The sequence below is a fragment of the Crinia signifera genome, chromosome 8, assembly GCF_055691185.1.
Source record: "Crinia signifera chromosome 8, ASM5569118v1, whole genome shotgun sequence".
Taxonomy (NCBI): Eukaryota; Metazoa; Chordata; class Amphibia; order Anura; family Myobatrachidae; genus Crinia; species Crinia signifera.
Window position 1 is genome coordinate 122,435,208 of NC_139224.1, and position 26,556 is coordinate 122,461,763.

The window sequence follows — 26,556 nt, forward strand, 5'->3', positions numbered from 1 at the left end:
ATTGATGTTACTGATTGTGAGCATGGAGGCTATATACTGTATTTTAGGGATATTGAGTAGGTTATATAAATAAAAGCTCTAAGTAGTTATTTACTATGGGAATGTTTATGATTTTTTTTATTACATATGGACAATAATTACATTAATTAGAACAGATAGTAGTTGACAATAAAATGTCAAACAAGTTATTTACCCCAAATATGTTCCAAGGAGAATTAAGACCCCCTTACTCTTTGGACCTTACAACAAATTGGACCTGATTGACTTGAGATTTATCCTATGTGCAGGAGGATCAATCTCTTGGTTAGACCGAATGCGCACGGGATTGTGCATTGGGTCCTACACATCAGGCACATCAGATTTGTGTCAGACAGGTACATCAGATTTTGTCAGATAAAATGGCCCAATCCACCTGAATTGGGTCAAATCTGACAAAATCTCACAAGTGTAAGGGGCCCTTTAATGTAATTTCATTTAATGTGTAACTAAGTAAATTGATAAAGGTGCAGATAGATTATAATAGCATTAATATTATCATTAATAATAATAATAGTAATAATATTATTATTCTTATTCTTCTTCTTATTATTATTATTATTTTACTCATAGCAAAAACAGGCAACATGGGAATATTAAGGATTTATAATCTGGTTGTGCTTTAACCTTTTGTCATTATTGTGTTTACAATATGGTTACTAAGTATATAATAGGGGTGCCCAAAATTCAGGATTTTATTTGAGATTTAGCTGATTATCGTGGCATTTTATTAAAATGTTTGTTCATTCAAACCCTAATAATTAGGATTTGGTTTGTCAATCACCACACATGATACAACAGAAACATAGAATTTGACAGCAGATCAGAATTATTTGGCCAGTCCAGTCTACCAATCTACATACACACTAGGATGCATTTTTTGATGGGATCCAGTTAACTTGCCAGTATATATTTGTGGACTGTGGTAGGAAATCAGAGTACCCAGAGCAGATTAATCCCCCGTAAGCACTGGGAGAATATACAAACTCCACACAGTTATGGCCATGGTGGGAACCTAACCCCATGGCCTCAGTGTTGTGAGGTGCAATGCTAACCAATGTCTACTGCTTTACTAACGTGAAAATGTAGATCAATTATTTTCTTATTTATTAATTTATGTATTTATTATCAGTTATTTATATAGCACACACATAACATTAATCACTTTTTTTCGAGAATATTTTGGTCATTTACATCAATCCCTGCCCCAGTGGAGCTTGCTCAGGAATTGAATTTAGAGATAGCAATGCTAGCCACTACACCAACAGTGCTGCCCATTTTCTCTTACACTTTAATATTCTTCTCCCAGCCTCAGAAAGGTCCGCCTGCCCGTCCTTGGACGATTCTCCAGCCTTTCCTGCGTCATTTAAACCATACATGTGGAGCAACCTGGCAGGGTCAGAGCTGCGACAGTTGGTGCAGAACTACAGGTCATCAGGACTGGAGAGAAGTTCATCCCTGAGCCTCTATGGAGACAGGGATCCTCCAGCTCATCCTCCACCTCTCTACAGCTCAGACAGGGGTGTGCACGGCCTCTATGGGGACTACGCGCAGGGAGTGACTCGCTATGGAGATTCTCGCTCTGACACGGCTTTATATGGAGAGAAGACACAAGGCATTAAGGTGGAGTCTGACCTGCTGTGCACACGGCTACTGCTTAACACTGACTCCTACAAATGTCTAAAGTGCAGCAAGGTAAATATACATCATGCAACATATTTATTTGATTTATTACCAGTTATTTATATAGCGCCTACATATTCTGCAGCGCTTTACAGAGAATATATGAACAGTCACATCAGTCCCTGCCCCAGTGTGGCTTACAGTCTATATTTCCTAACACATGTACAGTGCATGCACAGGGTGAATTTTGTTGGGAGTCAATTGACCTCCCAGTATATTTTTGAAAGCAGAGTACCCGAAGGAAACCTACATAAGCATTGGGAGATCATACAAACCATACCTCCCAACATGACCCTCTCCAGGAGGGACACAATGCTCTGGTCTTCCCTCTTAATTTATGATTGCCATCACCTGTTTTAAACAGGTTAATTGATAAGAAAGGTGCTTTAACACAGGTGATGGCGATCATAAATGAAGAGGGCCATGTCGGGAATCAAACCCATGACCTCAGTGCTGTGAGGCGGTAATGCTAACCATTACACCATCCGTGCTGCCCGTTTTACAGGCTGTGTTTGGAAAAAGACAGGAGAGTTAGGAGCTGACTGATTGTTACTTTATCTCTCACTATTCTATCTAATTATCATTTATTATACAGTGCCAGCATATTCTGTTGCAATTGGAAGCACAGTAATAAACAATATGAGGTTTTAATAGACAGCCGGGAGGCAAGAAGGCCCTTCTCACAAGTTTACTGGGCCAGATGTACTAAACTTTAAAAGTGATAAAATGGAGAGTGATAAACAACCAACCAATCAGCTTCTGCCTGACATTTTTCAAACACAGTCTGTGAAATGGCAGGTAGGAGCTGATTGGCTGGCTGCTTATCACTCTCCATTTTATCACTTTTGAAGCTTAGTGCATCTGGTCCACAGTCTTTAACGATACTGTATATGAATTTTATGCATGAGGTTAAGTTCTACATACAGAAAGTATGGGTGTTCATTCAAGTGGTGTTATTAATGTAGTATTACTATGGTAAGGTTTATTTGACAGATCATTCACTGTTCTCTGTTCTCTCCCAGGTGTTCTCCACACCTCATGGACTGGAGGTGCATGTGCGCAGGTCTCACAGTGGGACAAGGCCCTTTGCCTGTGAAATGTGTGGAAAAACGTTTGGCCATGCTGTCAGCTTGGAGCAACATAAGGCAGTTCACTCCCAGGTAATAGGAAATGGAATGATGGTCCAAGTATGGGGACCAAGCAGTAATGGGGCTCCTATGGCACACTGGGACTGTTCCTGGGATTTGGGGGACAGAGATGAGCATGTATCTGTAATGAGGAAGCTGGAGTGAGATGTTTGGAGAGGTGTATAGAAAAGTAAGAAAATAATCATCTAAATTAATACAGAAGTTCCCTTAGTGCTCAATTAAAAATGGCCATAACCTAGTGGTTCCACAAAGTCCAGGATTTAAGGATATCCCTGTTTGTGCACAGATGGTATAATAAAAATGGTTGAGGAACTGATTAAGTCACCTGTGCATTAAGGTGCCCATACACTATACGACCCTCAGAGAAGTCACATCCAATCCCTCTTCAGCTGCCCGGGACCATCCTGGCTGGCAGGATCGCATGCAGTACTTCTACTTGTGATGTATTGCATACTATCCCCCTTTCCTGCCGCCGGGAGGGGGTCTGATCCAGAGATCTTATGTGTAGCACTTATGATCTCCGGCTCCAATCCAACGTGCAGGGAACCGCGCATCGGCTGTGTGTCACACACATGCTATTTGGGCGCGGATTTAATCCTATTTCTCATCCCAAGCTGCTGGAATTGGGTGAAATTGCGCCCAAAATTGTATAGTGTATGGGGGCCTCAAGGCACTCTCAAACCTGGTTTAAGAAATGTAAAGTTTATTAAATGCATGTGAATAATTGCATATGTTTTTGTATGGATGAAGTTTGACCCCTATTTTTTTTGTTTGTTTGCAGGAAAGAAGCTTTGACTGTAAAATATGTGGCAAAAGTTTTAAGAGATCGTCCACCCTCTCTACACACTTACTAATACACTCAGACACTAGGCCATACCCCTGCCAGTACTGCGGCAAGAGGTTCCACCAGAAGTCAGACATGAAGAAGCACACCTTCATCCACACAGGTGAGACACGCAGTACACGTACAGGCCACATGGTGGCTACACGTGTGGGTTCAGGGGTCAACCAATATAACATACCTTCCCTGTATGTAAGAATATGCATTGTCAGTAACAAGCTTATCCTTCCAATAATGGCAAGTTCTCTCTTACACGTATAGGGCCTGATTCAGCCTTGTACGCTTACACATCTGCTCGCATGCGCCCGCTAAGAGGAAAAATCATTCGATGGTTACTCACCATCAAATGATTTTTCCTCTGTTTGTTGTAAAAGCCAGGATTTACTTTTCAGTGGAACGCTCTTGTCCGTATTGGGGACGGGCACTGACATCATGTGACATCATCGCCCCGTGCTGATCAGGTAGGGGACCGTATCTCACTGCTTCACAGCACTGAGGTCATCGGTTCGATTCCCACCATGGCCCGAACTGTGAGGAGTTTGTATATTCTCCCCATGCTTGTGTGGGTTTCCTCCGGGTACTCTGGTTTCCTCCCACAATCCAAAAATATACTGGTAGGCTTATTGGCTTCCAACAAAATTAACCCTAGAATGTCTGTGTGTGCGTGTACATGTGGTAGGGAATATAGATTGTAAGCGCCACGGGGGCAGGGACTGATGTGAATGTTCAACTATACTCTGTAAAGCGCTGCGGAATATGTGTGCGCTATATAAAAAAACTTAATAAATAATAATAAATTACAAGGAAAATTAATAAAATAATTGACTCTCAATTAGGTGGAGCTATAAACAGTACCCAGGCATTATTATACAAATTAGTTTAAATCTAATATAGGGATTTAAATTTAATATACACAATCCATACAGCCTGTCAATTGAATATAGACCCCCCTTCCCCCAGACCCTCTGTTTTATATGCCCTGGGCCCCCCAATCCTTAATCTACGCTCAGTACAAGACATGAACACAACCTAGGAACCATGAATCAACCATCAGATTCTTTCCTCCAGTTGAGCTTATGCCTGTCCCTGCACTTTTGCACATTGGCTAAAATAACTTCTCTAATATTAATTATTAATTATCAATTAATTCCTCCACAAATAGCACTGTACTACTGATATATTATCTATGTATGATATTAATTTTACCTCTGAAGTTGAAATATTGTAAATATCACAGATAAATATGGATCTCAGAGACCAGCTTGCATTCATAGATTGTTCATTTGCAGAAAAAAAAGAAATCTATAAATGATGGTATCATCAGAGGCAGAACTCTTGGAGGCAATGGAGTTATCTGCCGCTGGGCTCCTGCTCCCAAAGGGACACCTCTCCCTGGAAGTTTAAATCAGTTATTTGAAAGCCAACGATATTGCTTCTGTGGCTGAGTTCTGAAATATATATATATATATATATATATATACATGTTCTATCTATCTATCGATCGATCTATATGCTGAACAGAATATATATATTTTATAAAAGGTTATATAGGGTTGTGTGTGTACGTATGTGTGTGTGTGTGTGGGGGGGGGGGGGGCACCAATATATATCTTGCCTCCGGGCAACTGGAACGAACTTACGCCACTGGGTATCATACAACTAGAATCTTTTAACAAACTATAAATTGTATTTCATCAGGCAGTTGTGGGATCCTGCTTTAGTTCATAACCCAGTCTGTCATCACTGTCCTAAAGTCAGTGACTTTGTGCGAACAATAGTTGTGGAGAGATTTACCTTCAATACCAGCATCTGTTTATTAGCTGAATCCTAGCAATCCAATCAGTGTGGGTTTAATACCATCCAGCCAGTGTTTGCTTACACGCGCTATTCTCAAAGATGAATTGCAACCTATTGTGTATGTGGCCTTGATTTAAAAGGACACTGGAAATGACAGGTGAACAGGGCTGAATGATGCAGCGATCAGTGCCCCGTGCACCCTATCTCCCTTTCTGTATTATGCAGCTGAATACAAGTAAAACAAATGAGTATTTAACTTCTTCCCTGCTAGTGGTACCTATGGTTCATCATTACACTGAATGAATGTACTGTCTGTGTGCTCCCACACGGCACTGAAGAGGTTATGCAGCAACTAGAGCATTGTCTGTCAGAAACACATGGAAACATTACGTTTTGGCACTGTAGGAGTTAAGTGCTCTTGTCCTAGTGTAAATATTTGTCTACAATAATGAAGCGTCTATGCAGATAAATTAGGATTCAGAATGCTTCTGCTTTATGAAACGTGATTCTGCAGCCTACTCTCATGTTACAGGTCCTATGTAAGAATTGTCATATTGTTCTTGTAAGCAGGGTTAATGGAACAGGGAAGTCCCCTTAGCGCAGCAGGATTGCACCACTCTACCCGGCATCCCGCCTGCCCTGAGAAATATGTATTATTTCCCAGCAAAGGATTACACCTTACCAGTCCCCATTCTCAAAGAGGGGCATAAGGGCCACTGCAAGAATATGAGTGGCATTCTTTTGCTACTTGTGCCAGAGTGAATTTTACTTATTTGAGAGAAGTCACCCACAGCAACCACATACATTCTATTAACCACTTCAGTGGTATGCCTGAAAATTTTACGGGATCAGCTGCGCCGCCGCAGTGGACTGTCCCGAAAAATAGGTAGGTGCGCACCAGTGATGCCTCAGGCTGTGCACCACTGGCGCACCACCTCTAGCAGCACCCTCCCGTTGCTCTCCCACCTCCTGTCACACTCCCCCCCCCCCCCCCCTCCGCGCTCTGGTGATCATATGTCAGAGCTCCCCTGCCGCTGCTCCCGCCGCCATTCGCACTGCATCAGTGACGGCTCGGGGGGAATCGGGAGCTCTCAGGAGATAGGGCACCCGAGTCCCCCTGAGCTGCCCCGAACCTCCCCGAGCATGACCTGCCACCTGGTATGGTCACTGCTGCAGTGCGAATAGGGGTGGGGAGCTCCAGCGTAAGATCGCAGGAGGGCAGCGGTCAGGAATGGGGGGTGACAGGAGGGGGAGGGTCGGGACTGGCTGCTGCCCTTGAGTGGTGAGTATTGCTGGGGCAGGACAGACCTGCCCTGGTAGGTTTTTCCTGCCCCAGCAAATCCCATCACTCAAGGGGTTAAATTATACCTAGAACCAATTACTACTACTATTACGGGCAACTACTGCATTCATCCTGTATGGAATAATTTTATCATATATATATATATATATATATACATATATATATATATATATATATATGTTCTCTGTTGTTGTAAGGTACATAAATGTGATGCCTTTAATGTTCCTTTGTCACTTTTTTGTAGGAGAAAAACCTCACAAGTGTCAAGTCTGTGGCAAAGCATTCAGCCAGAGCTCCAACCTGATCACGCATAGCCGGAAGCATACCGGCTTCAAGCCATTTGGCTGTGACCTGTGTGGCAAGGGCTTTCAGAGGAAGGTAGATCTGAGGAGACATCGCGAAACTCAGCATGGACTCAAATGATCACTAAATGAAAACTCCATTGTACCACACAGGAAACCTTTGTATGAAAATATGAAAATCTGTGGTGTTGACTCACTGACTAGTAATGAGGGTGGAACATTCAGAAATCTCAGATGTAGCTCAATAACTAATATCAGCAGCAACATTACTGTCTAAAGAAACAAGTTTTCCACAAGCAAAGTGACTTGGAGGACATCAAGGTCTACAAATACAAATACACACGTGGACATCAGCCCCAGAGGATCTATACAAAAACAGAGTTGGTTTTAAGTTCAGATAATGGCTCTTGTGCAAAACTAATTGAGTTTAAAACACCTAAACAATATCGAAAAGGAATAACTAAACAATATTTTGATGTGTGAGTTTTTTAGTAGCCTATAATGAATAACAGGCACATTTTCTACACATAGTATGGCAATATACCATTATGTCAGGTCACTTATAATGGGAAGCAACTTTACATTGTTTTTTTTACAGCATGTTCAATGTTAATCTCCCATAGAATTAGTAGAAGTCGAAGAAATCTATGAATCACATGGGATCCTATAGGAGAGATGTGATGCAGATTATGGCTCTTATTCAGATCTGATCGCAGTACAAATTTGTTCTCAAAATGGGCCAAACCATGTATTATAACAAATGTATTATGTGCAGAGAGAGTTAAATTTGGGTGGGGTGTGTTGAAACTGAAATCTAAATTGCAGTGTAAAAAATAATGCAGCCAGTATTTACCCTGCACAGAAAGAAAATAACTCACCCAAATCTAACTCTCTCTATACATGTTACATCTGCCCCCCTGCAGTGCACATGGTTTTGCCCATTTTGAGAACAAATTTGTATTGCAATCAGATCTGAATTTGTGTCTTGTGCAGTTGTGCTGTATCTGCATTTGGTGATCATATCAACAAGGGGACATATGATAATTGCTTGTTTACCCTTCAAATGAAGCATTTAATTGCAGATATTGGACCTGAATTCAGCATGGACCGCTATAGTGATAATTTGCCGTTTGGACAATAGGCGTATGTGAATGACTATGCATAAGCATAGTATTCTCAGTTTGATTGACATGAAGACAGCGCTTAGAGGTGGAAATATGGTGTTTTCTGGGTGTGTTTGTAAAAATGCAGGTGTGCCCAGCTGTTTTTTTTTGGGAGGGTCTCTGGCATCAGCGATGATTACTTCTAGCCTGCTTCTTTAGCAGATTAGTGGAAACCTTAAGGCCCCCATACACGGTGCGATGGCACGGTGCGATGCGATGCTCCCGCGCGCATAGCACAGTACAAAAAGTATGTGCTGCACATTCTTTTTGTGCTGCCCTCAGATCTCATTGCATCGCATGCAATGCGATATGATCCAGCCCATAATGGGTGCGATAATCGCACCGTGTGGGCACCTTTAGACTGGCACATATGGAAAAAGCTGTTCAATGTTTGTAAATGGATCTGCACATGCATAGCTATTTGCGATGCATTAGCAATTTTGCAAGGGACATTTAAACTGCTTTTTCTCTAATTAGCAATCCATGCTGAATTAGGCCCATTAACACAATTAGTGACCACTTGCACCTATAGTCACTGGGAACTTAAAGTGACGGGTCACCTCCAGATTACTTACATTTATTGCCTTGAATGTGTTGTCCTGAAACTTTACCTAAATACACTACTCTATATTTCTTCTAGGATTTCTAGCAACCTCGTTATACCATCAAAGCCTAATTGTTTATTTTGTTGTCATTTAAAAATAACAAACAGCTTTGTTCTACATATTAAATATAGTTGCATTCAGAGAGCAGCTCTGTGTCATATCCAAAGGCCACAAAAAAAACAACATTAGATTCAAGAGTTATAAAATATACAACTCTTGTATAAGAGCACTTGATCTATAGACTCAAAATGAAAACAAGCTGATGTAAGTCAGAAAGATAAAACAATATTAATAAAAGGATACTTTCAGGGCAATAAATAAGGGATACGGCCTCTAGATCGACACCACAAGGTCGACATGCCTCAAGGTCAACATGACTGAAGGTCGACATGGAGTTAGGTCGACATGGTTGTTGGGTCAACACAAGCATTAGGTCAACATGAGGAAGATCGACAGTCAAAAGGTTGACATGGTGCTTTTCACTTTTTTTGGAGCCGACATGTGCCGACAGGCGGTATTTCATGCCCTATCATCCACTAGGGCATGGTGGGAGAATAGAATATTGCCCGAAGCATGGCGAGTGCAGCGAGCCATGCGAGGGGCCGCAATTCTACGTGTCCATGTCGACTGTATCGAAATTCGGGACAAAAAAAGTGAGAAAATCCCATGTCGACCTTTTAACTGTCGACTTTCACCATGTTGAACTAATGGCCCTGTCGACCTAACCCCATGTCGACCTACAGTCATGTTGACCTTGAGGCATGTCAACCTTGTGGTGTCGACCTAATGCTTGACGGCCTAGTTGCTTTCTATCCAATGATCCATACCGATAAATAAAATGACTTGTTATAAGTGCCATGTATGGATGCACTAAGGATGTCAAACTGATGTCACTGGGTTCATACTGCAGCCCCCATGTATGACAAATCACTGGGCAAACAAGGTCAATTTCTGAAAATGTTGTATTTGTGGGATTGTTCCATGGTATTTTTTACTGTATAGAGATCCAAAGTTTATTATTTAAGTCATACAGCGCACCCTTACTTTACATTATATGTAATATGCATACAGTTCTTTAGGGTGCATTATTCCCTTGCATAATTAAGATATCTCACAGAGAGATTGAGGGTTTTAACTTTGCAAAGAAGAGGTAGAAAGGGTCAGTTATTTAGGACAGTGGTTCACAATCTCGATCATTAAGTACCCCTAACAGTTCAGGTTTTCCGAGACACCCAGCTGGTGCGCTGCGTATCACCAATTGTCACATTTTAAAAATCAACAGGTGACCAGGTAAACGTGAACTGTGGGGGTACTTGAGAACTGGGGTTGGGAAGCACTGATTTAGCAGAATGTGAGCTGAAGAGTGCACATCGTAATCAGATATGTTTCCACTCTGATTCATCATTGCCTTAAACAGAAAATACTTCTTGTAACTCACAAGTAAAGCTGTTACTTGTCTGGCTTTTGTAAATATATCGGCATCGGACCGTTCTTGAGTGTTATATCTTTATTGATTAATATTTATTTGAAAAAAATATGTTTTAAATAAAATAAATTTTCTTCATTGGATGAGTCATTTTTATGTTTCAAACAAATATAGTCAAAGCAATGTATCTATTTGTCTATCTATTTATCTAATCATGATGTCTACGTCTGCGTTATTGCAACCCTTCAATATTTGGGAATAGTTTCCAATAACACAGTGTTGCCGGTTATTCGAATCGTGAACCGCAATTTCCCAATGGTTTCGAGGATGTGACTATGTATGGGCAGGGCCCGAGGGTGTGGTCAGATGTGGGGGCATGGCCACATCATTATGTCAAAACTGTACCATGATGCTGGAAGGGGTATGGCCACACTATCTTCAAGGTTTAGAAGGTCTATACATCCTTAGAAAAATCACCTGCCCCCTCCCCTCCCTGCATCCTAAGTTGCCTCTCAGCACATCCTAGGAGTAACTAAAATTGGTGCCTTCCGTATTCAAAATAGGGACTGTTTGTGCCGAAGTCGTGCGCCAAAAATATAGGTGCGTAGCCAAAGAATACTACCAATTCACATTACACCGCACTTTAGTGTCCGTTAGTCCCATTACACTACACAGTGGCATCCGTTATTTAAATTACACCACACAGTATTACCCCTTATACACATTACGTCATATACATGGGAGAAAGTAAGATTTCAGAGTGGGCAATATTCGCAGCAATGTGAGGGCTCCCGCAGTGCGGGTGCCCCTGAGCGCCCGCCCTTATTTTCCCAGCTATAATCTGGCCCTGGCTATATTGCTTGCAGTCCTCTCTTAGCCGCAGCATGAATGACATATCTACTTCAGATACCGTATGCTGTATTTGCATTTTATTTGTATGGTATTTCACACAAATCCCAATCAGGCCCTATGCTGTACCTGCACCAGCCAAAGCTGTTATATGCAAATATAGAACTGCTGTTAACACAAATAAGAAAAAAGTCTTTATTACATTATTAAAAGCACAAATTACCCTGAACTTCCTCTCTTTCTTCCCCCAAAAATTAAAAAATACAGAAGGAAACTCTTTGGTTTCTAAACCATAATTGTTTTCTAGGAAGGAAGTGAAAGCCTATGAGATACGTTCCCAGTACAAATAAATCTGGACTGGAGACAGTGCACATGTTTAAGGGAAGCGCTGCGCTTAGCATGGGAAGAACGTCTGGTAACCCCATGCAGAATCTGTGGTTAGATCAGGGGACGCTTCTGTATCGCACACAGAAAGACCGAGTCTGGATCCCAGCAATAAGTCATTTCATGTTTTTCGCTAATATTATTGGGAACTAAAGCCAAAGACTTACTGTCTGCATCTGTACAATGCTACCTAAACCAGTCTTATTTTCATATAGCAAAACTATGCAAATTTATTGTAATAACATAATTGTATGTATTTATTGTAAAATAGCTGTGCAAAAACTAATACCCCTTTTAGACATACTACCCAGGAATTACCCGGCATTTTGACTGCTGGGTCATTTTCCCGGCTGCAGCCTGCACCCTTTCACACTTACAGCTGCAAATTACAGGGTGAAGCAGTTCTACCCAGTAATTTGCTGAAAAACCAGGGTTTTTCTAATGTCTGAAAGGGTCAACCCGGGTCTTAAATCCCGGGTCCTCAACCCAGGTAAAAAGAAGGGTCGGAGACCCTGGGTTGATGCGCGTTCATGTGCAAAAACCTGGGATTTTGCCGTATGTCTGAAAAGGGGTATAATTAGGCATAGTATCCTTTCGGTATGGGTTATTGGGTTGACCCAATGTAGGTCGACATACATTGGGTTGACATCCGTAGGTCGAAAGGTCATAGGTCGACACCTATAAAAGGTCGACATGGCTTAAGTTGGCATGATCTATTAGGGTTTACTAGCTCTGTGTGCTAGCCATGCCCCCCTGGCACATTCCCAGGATGCTCTGAGCAGGGGTTAAAGTGTGCGTGTGTATGTGGGGGGGGAGGGGGGATTTGGGGTAAAACGAGTTCCCCCACCTATAATGGTAGGGGGAACTAGTTTCACCTTTACTACAGCCCTGCACAATAATTTTTTCGAGAAAGCCTGTCAAAGCAGCACCCCTTTGTCAAATGGCATATGTGATGTCATGTCGTCACCACTGCTCAAGTGAAAGAGCCACTATGAAGCCTTCTGTGTGCCTGTAGACAAGATGAGAGTGGTCTGGAGAAACACAAGGAGGTGGGACAGTTGCTGGAGGGACACAGGTGGTGAGCTCCAGAAATGTGCATAAGGGGCACTATTTCTGTGGACATTATATGTAAAAGTTTCACTACTAATGTGAACATTTTTTGAGTGGACATTCCCGCATCCCACCCAAAGCCAGGTGTCCTGAGGCGGGGGGGTGAATAGAATCTATTCCCCGCAGGCAGAGGGGCAGCAGCGGTAAAACGGGGCATGGCCTTGCGTGAGTGAAGTGATTTGAAGGCCCACTTGACTTTGCGGTCAGGATCAATTAGTGGCTCCCTCCATAGGCGGCAATATTAAAATTTTAACATTGTCACCCACAGTGGTAACAGCTCCACATCCATGTTATTCTCATAACATGGATGTCTATGGAGCTGCGCATCAGCCAATCAGGTGTGGAGCTCCCCTGTAGCCTGCACTTGATTGGCTGAGGGAGGACCTGGGGTGACGTCCCTCATTTCGGGGGAGGAAACGCAAGTGTAAACACAATTCCTGGTGTCCGGTCATTCATTTTGTTATTTTTGACCCCCTGGATACCTACATGGAACGAAGAGGACGCAATGGTCCTCCTTTGCCGGAGGACCCTGGTGATTATGGTTTCCTTCCGCAGGTACCCCATATGGATTCTACAGGACAAGGGGACCGAGGCTCTGGGTCAAGATATAGGTGAGTATCTATATGTATGGGCTCTGTATGGAATAAAGTTTTATTTTTGTGTTGTGTTTGTGTCTTTATTTGCCTATTGGCTTTGATGTGGAACTAAGAGTCCCAGCAAACCCATTAATCGACCACATGCTGGGACTTGTGGTTCTCCAAGTCTTGCCCAGGCTTGCTTGGACTCATAGTTCCACATCAAAACCCAATAGGTTTATCTATCTTTTACACAAACATCAGCCTGGTGCCCATAGTCAAGGAGCACAGGCGACAGCCCCATGCTTCAGTACAGGCAGGGGTAACGCTGGAGGGGGGAACCCTTCATTGGGGGTCCTCACTTCCCCAGGGTCCTGCCCTAGGCTGACTGGTCAGGGAGTTAAGGCTTTGGCTGATGGGGCTTGTATAAAAAGTCTCCACCCAGCTGTGGTGCTGGCTGGTTGGGCCCAGTGATGTTCTCGACATACAGGGTTGTATAGATATGATATAGTGTATGGGGTACAAGAAGAAAAAGATATGAGGGATACAGGAATATGCTGGGCAGAGAGAGTGGAGGAGAAAAGTGAAACAGATGCTGGACAGAGAACAAGGCAACAGAATCTGGGCAGAGAAAACAGAGTGGAGGGGGGGGGCAGATGTAGGGCAGAGAACAGGGGAAACAGATGCTGGGCAGAGAACAGGGCAACAGAAGGTGGGCAGAGAGAATAGGAGGACAGATGCTTGGCAGAGAGAGGAGGTTATAGATGCTGGGCAGATAGAGGAGACAGATACATGCTGGGCAGAGAGAGGAGATGGATAGATGCTGGGAAAAGAGAGGGGGACAGATGCTGGTCATAGAGAGAAAGAGGACAGAGGCTGGACAAAGAGAGGAGGGATAGATGCTGAGTAGAGAGAGGAGGGTACAGATTCCGAGCAGAGAGAGGGTGGGACAGATGCTGGGCAGAGAGAGGAAGTGGACAGAGGCTGGGGGCAGAGAGGAGAGGCAGGGGGAGGCAGACTGTGACATACAAAAACAATGGGTGACATTCTATGGGATGAGATTTCTGTTTTTTGGCGTTAATCAGTAAACAAAATGGCGATATCGCATTTTTCCGTCAAATCGCCTATTTAATAGGATGCGCTAAGGGACTGAAATCACATATTATGTGTGTTAAGGCATGCGGACCAAAAGTGCGAGATTAATTCTCATTTATATCGCATCCAGATGTTTTCGTACAGAAAAGTATACAAATCGCTTATTTCATGCAATGCATTTTCGCAAATCGCACTTTTTAGGGGTCTAATAATCGCACTATATCACTCAGAAACACCCCTACATAAACCCCAACATCATTAAGGACACCTGTGAGGGTTTGAGACATGGAGATTTTGCAGAGTGGTTTGGAGTTGCTTATCTGTGATGTGGCCCATTTGGAGGAGCTACGCAGGAGGGAGGAAGCTGCGCGCCAGATCCAGGTACCCCCCCGACTACTGCGTACCCCACGTATGTATCGTGCTCGGCTGTACCTGGACTCCCTCTCGGATCAACAGGTTGTGGGGATGTTTAGGCTGAACCGCATTAACCTGTTGGACTTATATGAGCAAGTGAGAGATGATTTGGACCCTTTTGGGGGAGGCAACTATGCAGTGTCTGGGCTGAACAAATTAATGTGTGCCCTCTACTATTTGGCCACAGGCTCCACTCAGTCTGTGACCTCATGGTCCTTGGGGGTATCACACTTTCTCTAAGCATTTTACTCAAGTGTTACTTGCTTTAAAGAAGTTGTGGCGGACATACATCAGATTCCCCAGTTCTGAGTTGGAGTGGCAGGACCACAAGTTGGCTTTCTATAGACTCTCAGCATTCCCTCACGTGCTGGGAGCTATAGACTGCACACACATTGGGATTAGGGCACCGCACGTGCGGGGCCACGTCTACGTCAATAGGCGTGGGCGGCACTCCCTGAACATGCAGGTTGTATCCAATGCTCACCTGAAAATCCTGAGTGTTGTTGCAGGCTTTCCTGGGAACTGCCATGACGCCTATATTCTGAGACACTCAGCCCTCTGGAACCGATTTACCGACCACCAAATGCCAAAGGGCTGGCTACTAGGTAAGTACCTTTTTACATATTACCCTGTCTGTCCTTATTTGTACCTGCCCTAATGTGTGTGTTTCCTGTTTCACAAGCATATTGTTCTTCTAACAGTGTGTCCTGTTTGAAAGAAACACATACCTTACCATATAAGGCAATCACTTCCTATCTGTGTTTTAGGTGACTCAGGATATGGGTGTGTTTCCTGGCTCATGACACCTTTGCGCTCCCCAGAGGGCCCTGCACAGCACCGGTATAATGAAGCCCATATTGCAACCCGCAATGTGGTGGAGCGCACATTTGGCGTTTTGAAGAGTCGATTCCGGTGTTTGGACAGGTCATCGGGTACGCTGCTTTACCACCCTGCCAAAGTAGTGATGATCATCCAGGCTTGCTGCATGTTGCACAACATAGCCCTGTCCCAACCTGCCTATGTGGAGGAGGAACATGCAGCAGTCGTGCAGGAAGCCCAACCTACCACACCTCGGGTAGTGAGTGGTACGCAGAGGGGGAATCTGGTGCGCACACACATCATCAGCCGTTACTTTTCTGGTAAGCACATGTGCCCTGTACTCCAAAATTTACCTGTGCTGTAAGTGTACTCATAAACAAATTGTTGACCAATACCATCTGTTTCCACCCACATTTAGCCTAATACACAGAGCCCAACGGATGCAGCTGGTGGTGCTGACCTATCCCTTGCTGGTATCAAGCTTGTAAGTACATTTGATACATGTATGAATTACGTTTGCTGGAAAACATGGCTCACTGGTGTTGTGGAACTACACGTGCCAGCATGCCCTGACACACTATAACCATTACAGTCCAAACCATGAGTGTCAGAGCTTGCTGGAATATGTAGTTCCACAACCTTTGACGGGCCAGGAGTTACCCCACACTACTTTACAGCAATCCTATTGTCATATACCATTACACTATGTCATAATTCACACAACAATTGGTTCATAAATAATACACTGACAAAATGGTATGCGGTTAGACATTTTTACTGCAGTATACTATGTCAGAAGCAATCTGCATTTTTCTCAGTAAAACATTAAAACTGTCGGGGGATGTAACAAGATGTATTGCATATTACAAAATTATCAAAAATATGACCTATCTTCTCCCACCATCAGGCAACCCTACACCACTTCTAGAACCTGCACCCAGGCCACCACGGGTCCTAATACTCCGACCGGGTGGGGAAGTGGGGTGCTATTGGGGTGCTAGATACACTACTGAGAGTTGATGCTGCGCCACCTACGACATTGCCTTCGAGCTGCTGTAGTTGGGCCTGCATACCTATTAAGGCATTGGTCTGCGCTGAGCATGATTGGCTTAGTGCAGCTATACTTTGCGCAAGGCTGACAATATGGCTATTCTGTTCCCTTACAGCAGAAGTTAGATCTGCAACACGGGTGTCAATGCTATTAGCAATGCGCACATGAGTGCCTACACCTACCCGTACACTACGTGCAATTTTTCGTAATTGAAGAAACGTGTCACGCATGTACCCCTGGATGTTACCTATTTGCAGGCTTTGGGAGGCCATGAATTCTATTTGTTTCTCCTTGAAATTGACCAAGGAGTTAGCTACTTGGGAAGCAGAAGCTGCTGTATGGGGTGTGTTTGTGGGTGGGGGTGGGTTGGGAGACACCCCACTTGGGGGAAGATCACTCTGTGATGAGGTCTGTATTTCTTCCTCTGCCGCAAAGGTCTCCACCGGTTCAAGAATGATGTCCATTTCGTCTAACATCATCATTGAAGAATCTGTTTGATCTGTCCCTAGTTGTATAGTACCTGTGGATACAGATGAAGAGATAAGTACTGATGTATGTACAGGCCAGACTCTCTTCTGTACTGTTTTAGAAAGGGCTTGAGATGCTGGACAAAAATACCTAGGGGTCTTATGTACTAACACATGTACCCCGATACAGCATGTAACATTGACATTAATAATAAGTCACATGCCTAGCTCAGATTACATTAATTTCCGTTGCAATGTAGCAGTAGGAGATGAATGTAGTGTGAGATATTGTTGATGTGACATGGGTGTGTGTACTGTATGTGTAATGGCGTGTTTTTTGTTCATTTACCTGCTTCCACAGATTCAGCAGCAACGGGCCTTCTTTTCTTGGATGCCGCAGCACTTCGGGATGGACAATCTGTGCAAGGAAAGATGGGCAGCCATTATGTACCTTGAATGGATAAGCATTTTCAGCAAACATGCATTCAAATGACAATAATGGACAATACTTCCTTTGGATAAGGACTGCATTATTTATTCCCCACATTTTTTAATTTTTTTTCCAGATTATTTTGTTAGATTATTATTAAACAATTGTACACATGACAACTATTGGATAATCCGTGGTATGTAGCCATGGCAGCTAAACCACCAGTACACCTCTGTGTTGTTGGCCACATACATGGTAGGCTGCTAGAAAGGATGTTACAGTGTTGATCAATATGAGCAGTTGTGGAACTACAAGGCCCAGCATTATGAGCAATTTGAAAGTAGGAGCAGGCAATTTCTTGTGCATGACCTTGCTGGGCTATGTAGTTCCACAGCAGGACTTTACTTAGCATAACAATTCAAGTGAACATTACAGTTAGAAAACATTGGCATGTTTGTTTAAGATTGCATATGGTCACACTTACCAGCTCTGGATGGCGTTTGCGGCCTATCGGTATCCGCCACGTGCATGCCAGGCAGGACCTCAGGGGGTATGATGCGCTTCAACTTCACCTCATACGATGTGTAGCACACAGTGGTGGGGCTTCCTCCGCCAGTCTTGGTGGCCTCCTCCAACTCCATGGCCATTTTACTTTTCAGCTGCCTTTTGATGTCATTGAATCTCTTCTTGACATTTCTCACCAGGCGCTTGTGCTGACTTACAGCGTTCACCGCCTGGGTGATGTCCTTCCACATAGCCCTTTTGCGCTGTGCAGTGGTCTTGTGGTGAGTTTTCCCAAGTAAGCGGTCAAATACAGGCATGATAGCCCGGACAAGGGCAGCATTTTCCTCAGCGGATCCTCCACCTCCTCCTGCTGGGGCTGGATGGCCAGGGCCTGCTCTGGGGCTGGCCTTGCTGTGGCTATGCTGCCTGCCACACTGCTGGCTCTCCCACTTGGCTGGCTGCTGCCACTGCTCCCTCTGCCACTGCTCCCTCTGCCACTGGTTCCTCTGCCACTCCTCACTCTGCCACTGCTCCCTCTGCCACTCCTCACTCTGCCACCAACACCTCTTCCTCTACTCACACTGCCACTGCTCCTCTCCATGCTCCTTACTTCCTATCAAAGAGTGAAATGGCGCCAATGCCCCTTTATATAGGGGTGTGATGCATAATGGAGGGGACAGAGGTGGGCCAATAGGTTGGGGGGTTCTTAGTCATGCGGAGACAGTTTTGTAAATCGCACTCCGGTTGGTCCAAAACTCGAACATGACCGGCGGAAGAAATCGCACTTTTTTGTTACTTAAAATCGCACCACTTCGCCGCAAATCGCACCACTTCACACTTTTCAGCCTCCAAAGCGCATCATATTAAATATGCAAATTATTACTAAAAAAATGCGATTTAAAAAAGGGCGAATAGCGGCGATGTGGTGTGCTAAAAAAACATGCGCATTTATGTCAATCCATAGAATGTCACCCAATGGGTGACAGGAAGTGGGACAGATGTAGCAGTGGCCCCTTAGTCCTCAGGGGCCCCAGTGCACTCCACCTGCTGCACCAATAGTAGTTCCACCTCTGGTACAGGGTAAATATAGCAAAATTAGGGGGGGGGGGGGCAGTAAGAAATCACAATATGGTGAACTCCTGAGGACCGACTTAGAGAACCTGTGGTCTATAACAGTGGTTCCCAAACTTTTTGAATCACGGCACCCTAAAGTATCAGAATGTTTTTCACGGCACCCCTAGGCCAAAAGTTGGTTACTGATTTCAGGAAAAATATTGGTACTTGTTTCCTAGCACGGCGCCAGCGATAAAGATTGTGTCCATCGGGACCCCCCGAAATTGCGTCGATCGCATTGCATGCAACCAAATCGCATGCGATGCGATCGTTGCGATTGACGCGATTTTTACATTGGAATCAATGTAAAAGGGTCCCTGAGACCCGATTTTACATTGGCCCCAATGTTAAATGGCCCCCAGACCTTAACTTAAGGAATGCGATGGACGCGATTTTTTAATTGTCGGGGAAAAGGCTAAAAATAGCCCTGAAATCGCGTCAGTCGCGTCCATCGCATACCTTAACTTAAGGTATGCGATGACCCACGATGGGCGCCATGCTAGGAAACAAGTACCGTATTTTCAGCTGGCTTACTGAACCACCCTTCCCCTTTATCCACTCCTACAACACCACACCACCCACACCCAAAATACAGCACCCACAGACTCACTTTGATTTTAAAACATTTCAGCTCTCACTCACATGGACATAAAACACATCCTTCACCAAATAACAAACATACGTGACACTCAAATATATTTCTACCTCTAATGGGGCGTAGCCCCTTACTACTGTGTGAAGAGTGCCCGGAGGGCGCGATGAAACGCCTAATATATATATATATATATATATATATATATATATATATATATATATGGTACTTGTTTCCTAGAAGGGCGCCCATCGCGGGCATCGCATGTACATCGCATGCCATTATAATGGCATGCGATGCGACCGATGCGATGGCCGCGATTTTACATAGAAATGCATGGTAAAATGTAAATCTCCGACCTTTTCATACCCCCACTATCCACGTCGGCGTGGAGTTGAGAATAGAAAGTGTGGCGAGGGCAGCGAGCCACCGAGCCCGAAGCGTGGGGAGCGCAGCGAGCCCCGCGAGGGGACACGGAATACGAGCCCGAAGCGTGGCGAGCGCAGCGGAATACATGTTAAGTATTCGGGCTCGGTGCGCTTGCCACACTTTCTATTCTCGACTCCACGGCAAAGTGGATAGTGGGAGTTTGAAAAGGTCGGAGGACGCGTTCCGCCGCCCCTCGCGGGCTCGCTGCACTCACCACGCTTCGGGTTGATGTTGATCATGGGGTGGCGTTAACAATTGGGGGGCCATTTCACACTTCAGGGTGGGTATTTGGGGTCTGTGGGCCATTTAACATTGTTCCCTATGTGAAATCGGGTCAATTGGGCCATTTAACATTGTTCACTATGTAAAATCGCGGTAATCGCGTCGGTCGCATCGCATGCGATTTTTTGGCCGCATGCGATGCGACCGACGCAATTTTTTTCCTTGCAATGCCTAAGATCAAAATCATACCATATATATAAAAACCCCACCCCTTTAAAACTAAAAGCACCTTTGACCCTCCCTGCCAGAATCGCTCTATTGAGACCTTCATCAATCTAGTTAAGCGTGACACCCTAGACTTTATGAGTAAACAAAATGTATCTTATTCCAATCTTTCCAAAGAGCAAAATATGGCACTTAAAAATCTTGGAGCCAACACTAGTATCACCATTCGCCCCGCTGATAAGGGGGGCGGGGTGGTGATACTTAATAGATTGGATTACATCTCTGAAGTACTTCGGCAGCTTGCTGATGAGGTGTGTTACAAAAGGTTGGCATATGATCCAACGTATGCCTACAAAAAGGAAATTGATTCTGTTATACAGATGGGGCTCATCAACGAGTGGCTAGACGAGCCCACTGTATATTTCCTTACGCAAACCCACCCTCGTACCCCGATTCTCTATGTGTTGCCTAAGGTGCACAAAACCTTAGTCAATCCACCAGGTCGGCCTATTGTGTCCACCTGTGGATCCCTGTGCCAGCCCATCTCCCAGTACATCGACTTCTGGCTCCAACCTGTGGTGCAGAATACCACCTACTACTTACGTGACACCACCGACTTTATACACAAGTTAAAACAGTTGGGCAAACTTCCGGTTGACTCTTTATTAGTGACTCTAGATGTTTCTAGTTTATACACCAACATTATACATAAGGATGGACTTGATGCAGTCAGGAGCTTGGTTTCTGCCAGTCCACACTATGAAGGTCCTAATGTGAATTTTTTATTATTACTTATGGAGATTGTACTTACAAAAAATTATTTTCTTTTTGAATTTTTTTTTTATTTACAGCGGCAGGGCATGGCCATGGCCAACCTGTTTATGCATATGTATGAGAACCAGCATATCATGTCACATGACATTTATTCTTCATTTGTATTTTTTTATGTTCGTTACATTGATGACCTGTTCATGGTGTGGACTGGTGGACCCAAGCTTCTGACTGAGTTTGTTGACTTTTTGAATGACCTGCCCACTTCCATCCGTTTCACATTGGCATTCAGTGAGATCTACATCAGTTTTCTTGATGTTGGGGTCACCCTTTGTGATGGTTGTATTACCACTTGCGTGTAACGCAAACCAACTGATAAAAATACAATACTTATGGCTGACAGTTTCCATCCACGTCCTCTCAAGCGTAGCTTACCGCTATCACAGCTACTTAGAGTGAGACGTATAACGTCGGATGATAAAGATGTATCTCCCTCACTGATAGAGATGGGGAAAAGGTTTGAGGAGAGGGGGTATTCTAGGGATGAGATTAGTGAAGCCATTGATCATTGTGATGAGATTTCGCAAGAACAGGCTCTTATTTCTAAAACCAGATTGAACCAATCAGACAGGTTGACCTTCATTAGCACGTATTCTATAGCTTCTAAAAGAATACGTGATGTAGTTATAAATCATTGGCACATTTTACAGGCAGACTCTGTAATAGGGCAATATTGTGTGAATTATCCAATGTTTTGCTACAAGAAAAGCAGAAATGTCAAAGACCTGATTGCTAAATCTGACCTGGCACCTGTCAAAATGACCAAATGGCTTGTACCCAAAAATGGGAGTTTTAAATGTGGCAAATGTGTCAACTGCCAATTTTTACTAACCTCTGATGTTTTTGTTGATCCTAGAACCTCAACCCCATACCCTATTCGTTATCATCTCACCTGTGATAGTCGCTTTGTGGTTTATGCGATTACTTGCACATGCAATCTGGTATATATCGGTAAAACGATAAGGACTCTGAAAGAACGTATTGCGATGCATCGATCCTCCTTGAAAAAAGCTATAACCACCATCGATGCTACAACTCCACCTGTTGCAAAGCATTTCCACCTTTCTAAACATACCATGAAGGACTTCCATTTTATGCCCGTGGATCACGTTCCCCCGTTGAGAAGAGGGGGTGACCGTGGGAATTTGTTGCTAAGAAGAGAAAGCTTCTGGATACGCCAGCTTGGCTGTATATCCCCTGATGGACTTAATGAGGAATATTCCCTCAATTGTTTTCTTTAAATATATCATGATTGTGTTTTTCACATGTTTTTTTCTCTTTTTCTTATTTTTTATTTTTTATTTTTTCACATTTATTCATGGCTGATAGTCTCAGTGATCATGTGTATATTGCATATAATATATGGTTGTTGTACTATGTGATTTGCGCACCTAACCAGCTCACACTAATACACCAGTCCTATATGCGTCCTAACTGATAGCCATTTATGCTCCTGACGACGGTGACCACACCGAAACGGCCGTCGGGCATCAGTGGCTTGAAAGTGGACCATCATGCTATTTTTCTGGATTGCGGTAACATTGTATCTGGACTGTATCCATGCATTGACCTATACCCTCCATGATGTGTCCCTGTTTTTTGCACTTTACTTCATATAAAAAACTTTTTTCCTTTTGGAATGGATGTGCTGACTTCTTTGTTTTTCTATATATATATATATATATATATATATATATATATATATATATATATATATATATATATAATATTGACAGTGCCAGAAGTCAACTTTGTGAATATAGCATTTATACTCCCTCACCCCTACACTAACCTAACCACAGCTTAACCTTACACCTTACCCTAACTACAGCATAACCCTAGCTCTAAAACTCTAATGCTGGGTACACACTACACAATGGGCCAAATTCATACTTGATTCCAGGGTCCATTTTTACTTTAAATGGACAAAACCATGTAAACTGCAGGTGGGGCAAATGTAACAAGTGCAGAGAGAGAGAGTTATGTGGGTGTGTTCATAATGTAATCTAAATTGCAGTGCAAAAATAAAGCAGCCAGTATTTACCCTGCACAGAAGCTAAATAACTCACTTAAATCTAACTCTCTCTGCACATTTTACATCTGCCCCACCTGCAGTGGATCAGCATGGTTTTGGCCATTTTGCAAACAAATATGTCCTGCGATCAGGTCTGATTTAGGCCTAATGTGTGCACCCAGCAAGATCTTTAGAGATGGTAACCGATGCTAGTGGTGAGGGAGCGAAGTGGAGGGTGCAATGGGAGTTACACAGTAGGCTTTCAGATCCTTCTCCCCTTTAGTTCAGATCTTGTTAGCAAAGAGGGATTAAGGAAACATCATAATCAAGAAGGTGTAAGGAGGGGTCTGTATGAAATGGACGCCTGCAGCCAGCATGCAGATCTGACTAGTCTAAAAATGTAGCAAGTTGCAACGGATCACTATGGCAACCATCACACTGGCCATCGGGAACCCACTGCTGGGTCGGGATATCTGCGTCTAATAATGGTGGTCCTGGGATGGGTACACCTGCAAAATGTTGTACTTTCATGGTTGACAGCCCCCAAACACAGCAGCTTGGCAATGAAGTCTGTGAGTGATCATGCAGGACCCATTCTGCACAGTATGGGTGCTGTACATATGCAGACTCCCAAACATCGTCTGTGCACATAAACCATCGGCTTTGTATAGAAATCCAAATCTGATGCTACAGCAGCAGGCTCAGTAGCCTTCCGCTCAGTCACAATACAGATCTCAAAGTATTGTGCAGTGTATCTTGAGCTGGCATTTAATCTTTTACAAGGATACACATTATAGTCTCTCTCACTTCAACAGGGATTCATATGGGCCATTCCCCCTTTGCAACAATTAAGGGCTCTAACAGCTGCCAAGGCCCCGCCCTCCAAAGCAACACAGAGATCAGTATTTTGTTCCTGTCTTTGGTGTACACTATAAGATATATTCTAAGCAGGGGCGTAGGGAGGAGCGGAGCCAGCGGAGCATGAGCTCTAGGCACCGAAATATCAAAGGGCGCCGGAGCCGTGCAAATCAAAAACTGCCGCCGGCACCTCCACCATGCTTGCCCGCTCCACTGCTCCCCCAGCTCACCCGCTCCCCGCTGCGAGTCTCCCACTGTGTCAGCCACGGGCAGCGGCCTCTTGTGCAGGCTGACAGAGAGCTCCGGGGCTTGTGTCAGCCCGCGCCTTATCTTTAGTTGCCAGGCAACCAGAGACACTAGTTCTCCTTGTGGCATCCACCTCCGGTGCCGGTCGCTCTGCAACCAGAGACACTCAGACGCTCCCCTGCAGGTCCTCTTTACTGGCCTGGCCTAGCCAATAGGCGCTTGCGGTCCAGCAGCCAATCAGAAGCATCATTGGCTGCTGGACTGCGAGCGCCTATTGGCTAGCGATCCAGCGGGAGACTTATGAATTGAAAATAGCAGTGGGGAGCCGAAGAGCTGTGTGGGTGGGTGAGTGGGCTGCATTTCCCCTTGGTAACAAGCTATTTCAGTCCCCCTGAAGTCTCCCTTGGCAACAAGCTATTTTAGTCCCGCTTGGCATCAAGCATGAAGCCCCTGGCATCTTATGTGTGCATCGGCCGGGGGCGGGGGGGGGGTGAGCACCGGAGTGCCCCCCCCTCACTCCCCCCCTTCCCCCCCATTCTTCCAGAAAAATAGTACTGGACACATATATATATTTCTTTGACAATGAATATTTTCTTTATTTAGTAATATTGGAAGAAATTTATATTATTATTGGTTAATCATATAAACTAATTGTACAAAGCTAAGTATTCTTCTTTGCTATGAAATGACTTAGCAAATCAGTGCCGATCTTTAATAAAAAAAAATTGCATGATAGTGATCTACATGTAAATAAACATTAAAATAAAGCACATAAATCATTACATTCAGTGGTGGAGTGAGGCTGATGAAGTCACAGGCAGCCTTTGTGATGTCACAGGTGTGATAAAAAAAGGCTGTGCTTGGCACATGATCATCAGTTATTGGATGAGTGTGAGCTGTGTGGTAGCTTTATTTTGTATTGCTATACATACGCGTTTTCTTATCGCTTTAACGCTGTTTTAGAATGTGGAAGTCTAAGGTAAGCTTATTTTTTATCTGAATATTACAAAATAGTTTAGAGTTTTGTTTTTTTGTTCCATTTCATAATTCATTTGTTGCAACTCATCATTATCAATAGTGTTTTCTTATTAAATGGGATTTTCTATGCAAATATTATAAATATTCCCTTATGAATGTTTTTGAGGATTATAATTTTTTGTTCCCATATTCAAATTGTTTAATTTTGACTCAATGGGCTCAATTTACTAAGATGGGTGTTCTATTAAAGACGGGATGCTGTCCGTAACAATCAATACATTTTAATCTATTAGCATCTAGAAGTTATTAAATAAATAAAACGGATAAACTAATTGGTTGCTATGGGCAACACCCCATATAATTCTTTCCCTTTGAATCTGTTTAAGATTTGTCATTTTCCATCTACTATTCAAATTGTTTTGATTTGATTCTTTGGCTGGTTTGGTATAAATCAGGGGTATTCAACATGTGGCCCTCCAGCTGCTGTGGAACTACACATACACAGCCCTGTCACAGGTTTACATGCATTAATAGCAAAATGATTGCAGGATGTGCTGCGATATGTAGTTCTACACCAGTTGGAGGACTACATGCTGAATACTCCTGGCCTACATAATCAAATCTACGAGGATATTTTAATACAGAAATCCTCTTCATTAAAAGGCTGATTCAGAGCCAAAAACCCACGTGTATTTTTTATTGTTGGAATTAAGGGCCTTATTCTAGTTCACGCTTTCTGACAAAATCCTTCTCAGATGGACAAAACCATGTGCACTGCAGGGGGAAGATGTAAAATGAGCAGAGAGAGTTAGATTTGGGTGAGTTATTTTGTTTCTGTGCAGGGTAAATACTGACTGCTTTATTTTTACACTGCAATATAGATCTCACTTTGAAGTAAAACCCCACCCAAAATCTAATTCTCTCTGCACAAGTTACATCTGCCCCACCTGCAGTGCACATGGTTTTGTCCATCTAAGAAGGATTTTATTAGAAAGGGTGAACTAGAATAAGGCCCTAAGTGACATTGGTTTAGTACGTACAAAAAA

At 43.6% G+C, this 26,556-nt stretch overlaps 1 protein-coding gene across 1 annotated transcript in view; it reads left to right on the forward strand.

Annotated features, from left to right (window-relative positions):
• GFI1 (growth factor independent 1 transcriptional repressor) overlaps positions 1 to 10,361 on the forward strand; it is a 14,114-nt gene extending 3,753 nt beyond the window's left edge. The window contains exons 3-6 of the mRNA XM_083158084.1: positions 1,346 to 1,731; positions 2,742 to 2,879; positions 3,649 to 3,814; positions 7,053 to 10,361. Coding sequence (XP_083014210.1) covers positions 1,346 to 1,731; positions 2,742 to 2,879; positions 3,649 to 3,814; positions 7,053 to 7,231 — 869 coding nt within the window. The 3' untranslated portion in view covers positions 7,232 to 10,361. The remainder of the gene's footprint in view (positions 1 to 1,345; positions 1,732 to 2,741; positions 2,880 to 3,648; positions 3,815 to 7,052) is intronic.
• Positions 10,362 to 26,556: the final 16,195 nt, after the last annotated feature.